Source organism: Apaloderma vittatum, unplaced genomic scaffold (genome assembly GCF_000703405.1).
Source record: "Apaloderma vittatum isolate BGI_N311 unplaced genomic scaffold, ASM70340v1 scaffold26266, whole genome shotgun sequence".
In the NCBI taxonomy this organism is placed as follows: Eukaryota; Metazoa; Chordata; class Aves; order Trogoniformes; family Trogonidae; genus Apaloderma; species Apaloderma vittatum.
Window position 1 is genome coordinate 39,177 of NW_009721718.1, and position 6,706 is coordinate 45,882.

The 6,706-nt window shown below is 43.6% G+C and overlaps 1 protein-coding gene across 1 annotated transcript in view; it reads right to left on the reverse strand.

The window, feature by feature from the left end:
* The window catches only part of SYNRG (synergin, gamma), a 31,984-nt gene extending 29,453 nt beyond the window's left edge, over positions 1-2,531 (reverse strand). The window contains 2 exon segments of the mRNA XM_009871511.1: positions 1,111-1,229; positions 2,495-2,531. Coding sequence (XP_009869813.1) covers positions 1,111-1,229; positions 2,495-2,531 — 156 coding nt within the window.
* Between the last annotated feature and the right edge of the window lie 4,175 nt (positions 2,532-6,706).

Genomic DNA, 6,706 nt, shown 5'->3' on the forward strand with positions numbered 1-6,706 from the left:
ATGGCAAGATACAATAAATTCAATTTGTTGTGTAGCAATTTGGCTACAAAGTCATGCCAAAACATTAAATTCCAGCAAAGCACAAATATGTACATAAGCACATATGGTGCTAAACAGAAAACAAAAGATTAAAACGAGAGAAAGTATAATATTGGTTGGTCCTGTTTCATTCTCATTCCTCAATTAGCAACCGGAGAATTAAAGACAAAATTACTTTAAGCAAGAAAAAAGAATGAAACACAAGAAGCAGGACAAATTGGAACATCGGTCGTGAGAGAAAAACACAACACATTTAAGAGATTCCTTGCTGCCTAGAACAAGGTATTCAAAAAGGAAGCTTGTGAATTGCCACCTACACTCAGGAAATTTAACTCTATTTTATAAAGGGACAAAACAATTTAGCGAATTGGTCATGATCCATCAGACTGTGTACACAGTCACTTCTTATCAGTTTATAAAGGTCTCATCTAAAATACAACACCACCACTTTAATGGTAAGCCCATAAAACCAAAGCAAAAGAAGAAAAAGCACGAAGCAAAACAAAAAAGACAGAAGAGATATGCTGTGGGAGTTTGGAATTGCAGTTACTTAACAAGTCACTACTATTACTAACCACACTCTGGAGTGGGTGGCATCTGGTAGCTTTTCAACACCTTGCTGATGCTTTGGGTTCCTTTCCTGTTCAGAGACCACGCTTCTCTTACCACACTTGGGTGTCATAGCGCGTATCGTGAAGCGCAAGCTCAGGTCCTGACATCTTTGAGTGGGCTACAACATCCAAGTTACTTTAAATATTACTGATGCTGTCCTTGCACTACACCCCCACTTCTCTCTACTCCACAACAGTGAGTAATGTACGCCAAACCCTCTCGCTCCCTCCACCCAGATCCCAAAGGAACTTGGAGAATTCCTGAAATTATCAGAAATATCCTCAAAGAGCATACTGCAAAAGATGATGTCCCACTACAGACCAATACCCACGCTTCAGTTTCTTGACAACTTCCACCCCCACACCCCACCGCGGTTGTGAGAGGACTACGGCATCGGCCGCCACCTTTCAGAAAAGCACCGAGGGATTTCACTTCAGTCCACGTTTCGCTGCTACACACCTGCATGGTCATGGCTCCAGGAGGCATCTGAGAACCGTAATTCATCCCCATCATGCCTGGCATATTGGACTGCATGACAGGAACCATTGGAAATCCTTGCTGCTGCATAGGAATCATCCCTACAATGAAACGTTAAACGGGGTAAGCTCCCACCTAGTGTTAAAGGGTTTAGTTTCGTCTTTTTTTTAACTAAAGGAAAAACAAAGCTCTCAGCCTTGATGGACTGTTTGAAAAATAAAAAAATACACTACACTGCAGGCAGGCACAGAATTTCCTTAGTTTAGGTATTGGTCAGTCTAAGGGAAGAAACATTATAGAGCTTTCCCGACAACTAAGTTGATGAATTCTCCCACCATCCTGTGGGTTTCAAGGGTTATTTCCAATTAACAAGATTTAATTAACCAGGTTGCCTCGTGCTGGTAATTGTCCGTTTCTCCCGAAAGCGAAAACTTTTAAACTGACAGCTTTTGAAAATAAGTCTTGGGAATTTCCCACTGTGACTTCACACTCTAATCTGGATGGGCAACTTGTCTGCAGGTTAATGAGCCGATGACATATATTAGAACGGTTGCAGTATTTGTCAGCAAAAGTTCAACAGAATTGGACAAATTGAGTTGGAACGTACTAATTCACTGAATAATGCCAAGTGGATTATTTTTCAGTATTTTTATCTCTCACATTTTGCTACCTTGGGAGACATACAGTAACACACACACTCGTTACCAGCACACCGTAAGATAATTTTAACTGTACATAACTACATATCATGCATGATATTTAGTTAGGTACAGCTACACATGTACAACACCCTCAGGAGTACTCCATAAATCAGTCCCTGAGACTTTCTAGGAGAAAACTCTCCACTTGCCCTACAAGTTCTCTCTGTATTTTCCATTAATTAAACAGCACTGCAACAGGAATGAGAACAAAGGTAATTTAAGGCTGAGGCTCTCCTATTGTATTAATACTCTCCACACAGGTTGTGACTCTTGTCCCAGGGTCTTGCCGTGCTTTGTAAATATTTACCAGGTCTTGCAACATCCACATAATATGGGTATACACAACCGGCAGATGAAGCAGAAAGAGGTTAAATACCACACTCAAAATAACACCAAAATCTTAAAGGCAAATTCAGGTTAAAAATGGAGATATGGTTTTCTGAGATCTTTAACCCAGCGTTACCGTGACACTGCTTCTTCAACGCTGCACAGAAAGTTTTATAAGTGAGAGCCAGCTTGCCAATATTGAACCCAAGGGGAAAACCAGCTACAGCATTCAATGAATAATCACACTTCTGAGCATCAGTGCAGAACTATTTTAAGTTGCTTAACATCTCTAAGCACAGTAAAGACCTCTGAGCTCAAAATGTTAGGTTCATACATACCTTGAGGGGGGCCTAAACCACCAGCAACAGGAAACATGAAGCTGGAAGAGGAAAAAAAGGGCAAGGGAAGTCTATCATTTTAGTGCAAATACAAATGAACGGAACAGCTACCACCCCTCAAAGCCTCCCACCCTCCGTCAGCGCATCCACTGGCTCCTGCAGATCTCGTGGGCCCGAACTCCACCACAAAGAAAAGTCGTTCCCCCTCAAACTCAGGAACCCCCAAAGCACCTGAGAGTCCCACCAGCACCGTCAGCGCTGTCGCAGGCTGCAGAGCCAGGAAGAAATAGATCTTATCCTCCCGAGAAACATTAAAATGGCTTTGACTCATCGCTGTCACCCACAAGAGAGTTTCGGCACCCCCGCAGGTTGGTAACAGGTCAGTTTGTTAGTGTAGGCTATGCCTTCAAGCACCAAGGAATGAATAAGCATCTCCTGTTGGAAGTATCTGATTCAGCAAGACCACTAACTGCACCCAACAATAGTTCTCAGCTGCTTAGTAACAGTTGATTGCAGAAAAACAAACTAGCCATGAAATCCCACCACTTCTGTGGTTTTGCCCCCTTTGAAGCAGTAAGTGCCACAAAATAATGGAGTTTCTATTTTCTCAGTTGCATCTAATTACAAGAAAAACAGCGCCTTGGAAAAAATATTCATTCAAGTATCAAGGGCCAAGCGCACCTGGAGGAAGAACCATTGAAATTTCAACTGAAATCATAATGGAAATTGCTAGTCCTCGCTTTCAAACAGAAGCACGCACTGCGCTGCTGAACAGCACAAAAAAAGGACCTAGTTTAAAAGTCTCATTTACAACCAACTTTCAGAAACCCACGTCAGCAGCAATTTACCAAACAAGAACCCTGCTCGGTGTCCCAGGCAGCTATTACATCAAAATATCATGAAAGAAAAACGCACTTATAGATATTCAATATTCCTCAGCACGAGGTGGGACGTAAAAGGAACTGCCTAAGAGTAAAGAAGGAGCAAATGCTATCATAAATGACTGCAGACAGGTTTTCAAAACCTGCAGGAAGTTCCGAAAGCCAGCCTGGTTTATAAATATAAAAGAGCTGTGTAATAGGAGTACTAAGATAAAATAAGGCATGTAAATTATGCATTCATCCAGGAGCAAATTGCACCTACCCACTACACAGACAGCAGGTTACGTGGTCACCAAGACAACTCACATTACTCTTCATTTTCCCCTCTAACTCAGAATCTCCTTAACACCAAAGCTGCTGCTTAAACCCTGACCACTGTGTGCCAGCTGCTCCTTCCACAACCACCCCACACCTACGTCCCCCAGTGGGCTCAGGTCTTACCATCCCGAGCCACCACCGGTTTTGGGCTCTCTCTACAGCACCAGCCAGACACACGTCACCTCCTCGCCGCAGAGCAAGGGCTGCGCTTCTCTGGATCGGGTCCAGTTCACACAGTGGCCAAGGTCTGCTCAACTCAGTCATTTTTAATCCACTTCTTCCCCTACCAACACTAACGTCATGAAGGCAAACAAGTGACTGAAAAAAATAAGAGGGACCCGTGACTGAACACCTGTGCTGGTCAGAAAAGCTGCTTTCTCCACTCAGGGGCTGAAGCTCAGTGAATTACCGGGATTTTGCCTGCATTTAGTTCCACCTGTGGAAACGGTTGTCAGTACAGCGTTGTGCCTCCTCAGCAATATACTCCCCAAAACATACGCAGGTTCAGACTGTAAGAGCTTCTGTCATAAGCCAGATCTGCAAGTGCAGCAATTTCAGGCATTACAAAAATACACCAGTCTCAGTTTAGTCAGAACGATGAAACACGAGAAGTTATTTTCGAAAACTTCAGAAGTACGGAAAAGCGTTTGTAGCTTCGCGTTTTCCTTTCTTACTGGGGAAACCAGTAGACACTTCTTCCAAATCATAATGCAAACTGAACAAGCATAGCAAGGTACCACTGCTTGTGGAAGCAAATAAAGGCCAGACTATTAAATATTTATCACTTTCTACACAGGTCCTGGTTTATTTATTAAGCCTCTGTGGAAAAAAAAACCAAAACAAAAAACAATCAGCAAAAAACCTGCAGCTAATTAGAGGGCACTGGAGGAAGAGCTAGTTAAGAGCAGCAAAGCGAGCTGGGGCAGCGCAGCACTTCGTACGTGGGACTCGGCACAGACCTCGCTCACCATTGAGCCGTGCCGCTGCCAACATCAGCCACATGTGCACCCACAGAAACCCCCCAACAACTTCCGTGGAGCAACACAACTTTATTTCCCAACTGCTTTTTGGAGATGCAAAAGAAATGCCCAGACACATCTCGCTAAAGCGCCTGATTCTCACGGCTGGGAAAGCAAGTTAAGGCACAGCCAGGTGTGAGATTAGCTCCAGCGCGGCAGAAAACCACTGAACTTGATAAACCATACAGCGAGACGAGCAACGGCAGATGAGGCTTTCTTTTAAAGAAACCATTTGAATTCCAGCTCAACATAACAGTGACAGGAAAATTAAGAAAAAACAGAAAAAAAACCCCAGAACAGTCTCTTTTTTTAATTAAAAAATAAAATAAAAAATATGAGCATGACAAATTAAGCAGTCTGTAAGGACCAGCCTACTACCTGGGGGCTAAAAGAACATTTATAGCCAGCTGATAGCGTGCTTTAAAATGACCAAATCCACTTTTCTAGACAATGGAAACCTTTAGGAACCCAGATGTTTAAAATATAGCGATGTGTTGACTTCCACCAAGCATGTTATTTCAGTATAGTTTCTTACTCCTTGTTATTTCCACAACGAATTTAAATGCACCTGCAGAGATTTCTGTTGGTCTCAAGAGCAGAAGCACTTTGCCACCTAGGTTCATGCAAGTAGCCATAACACTTTGGGTAACACAGTAAGAAAATCTAATATATGTGCTACCTGACACAAAATAAGGAAAATTAAGCAGTTAACCTACAACAGAACTCTGAAAGTAGTCAGGTAAATCTGTAAATTCCTAACAGGTGTTTTAAAGATGGAGCTTCAAAAAAAAACTCTGAACAAACCAACCAACCACTTCAGTCAAATTGTAGCAGCGTGGGGAGAAGCAACTCCTCTGTATTCATACCTCACTATAAAAGCGGCAAACTACACATAACGTTTTCCTATCTACAAGTGGATTTTTAAACCCCTTAATTCCCAATCACTACAACTCTAGCAACACAATGCAGGCTGTCACGGTATTTTCTGAATGGCAGAAATCCACAGAAACTGAAGTGAAACAAGGCAAAGAGCCCACATAGACACAGAGAACAGAACTCACTCTCCAGGAAAACAAAACACTAACCATGGGAAACAATGATTTATAAATCCTTTGATTTTTCAAAACCTGTAGCCCGCTGACAACACTTTTGTTGCTTTCCCACTAAATGGCTGTGCAGGCAGCACCACTCTAGGAGATCAGTTGGTTTATCCAGCCCCTGACAAGAGCTGTTTCAGATGTATATACGCGAAGAAACACAAAGACAGCCTCCCCTCCCTTCCACAGCACGCACAGGCAGACATTACACGCTACAGCTTTTCTCTTCCCAAGTATTCCAGATCCCTCTGATGCCTCTTCCCCAACACAAAGCAGCGACCTGGCTCCAAGAGCCCGCAGGGACACCCATCCCAGACCTGCGCTGGAGCTGACCTTCACTCCTCACGTTCCTGGCAACACTAATAAAACGGCTGCAGAAATCCAAGAACATTCAGCAGACTTACATTCCTTTTGTCAAATGCAAAATTTACCCAGCCTCCCTAGAAGTAGGACAACAGATAAATAGCACACGAGAGCCTACGTTAAAAATTACTAAGTCTTCAAAGGTAGCGAAATAGAGCTTCCCAACCTTGCCAAGAACACGACGACTCGTTCACACATCTCTTTTTACCACTGTTGCAATCCTCAGTCCTCCTCTTTCACTGAAATGCCCTTTGTGGGATGGAGGGAAAAATAACATCCCCCACAGCCGCACGCAAAAGCAGAGGCTCTGTCCTACAGCGACCACAAACCTGCCCGGTGGTGATAAGCAACATTTATCGCCACCAACACCGGCAGCAGCCAAGCAGGGCTGGCAAAACCCCCAAATCCCTTTCTGCCCGAGATTGCGGCCACGGAGTCTGCTGGCAAGTGGGCTACAACAGCCCAAGCCCAGGCAAGCTGAGGGATGAGGTGGGCTCCCAAAAGGCAAACACATCCCATCAAACTGCGAAGCCA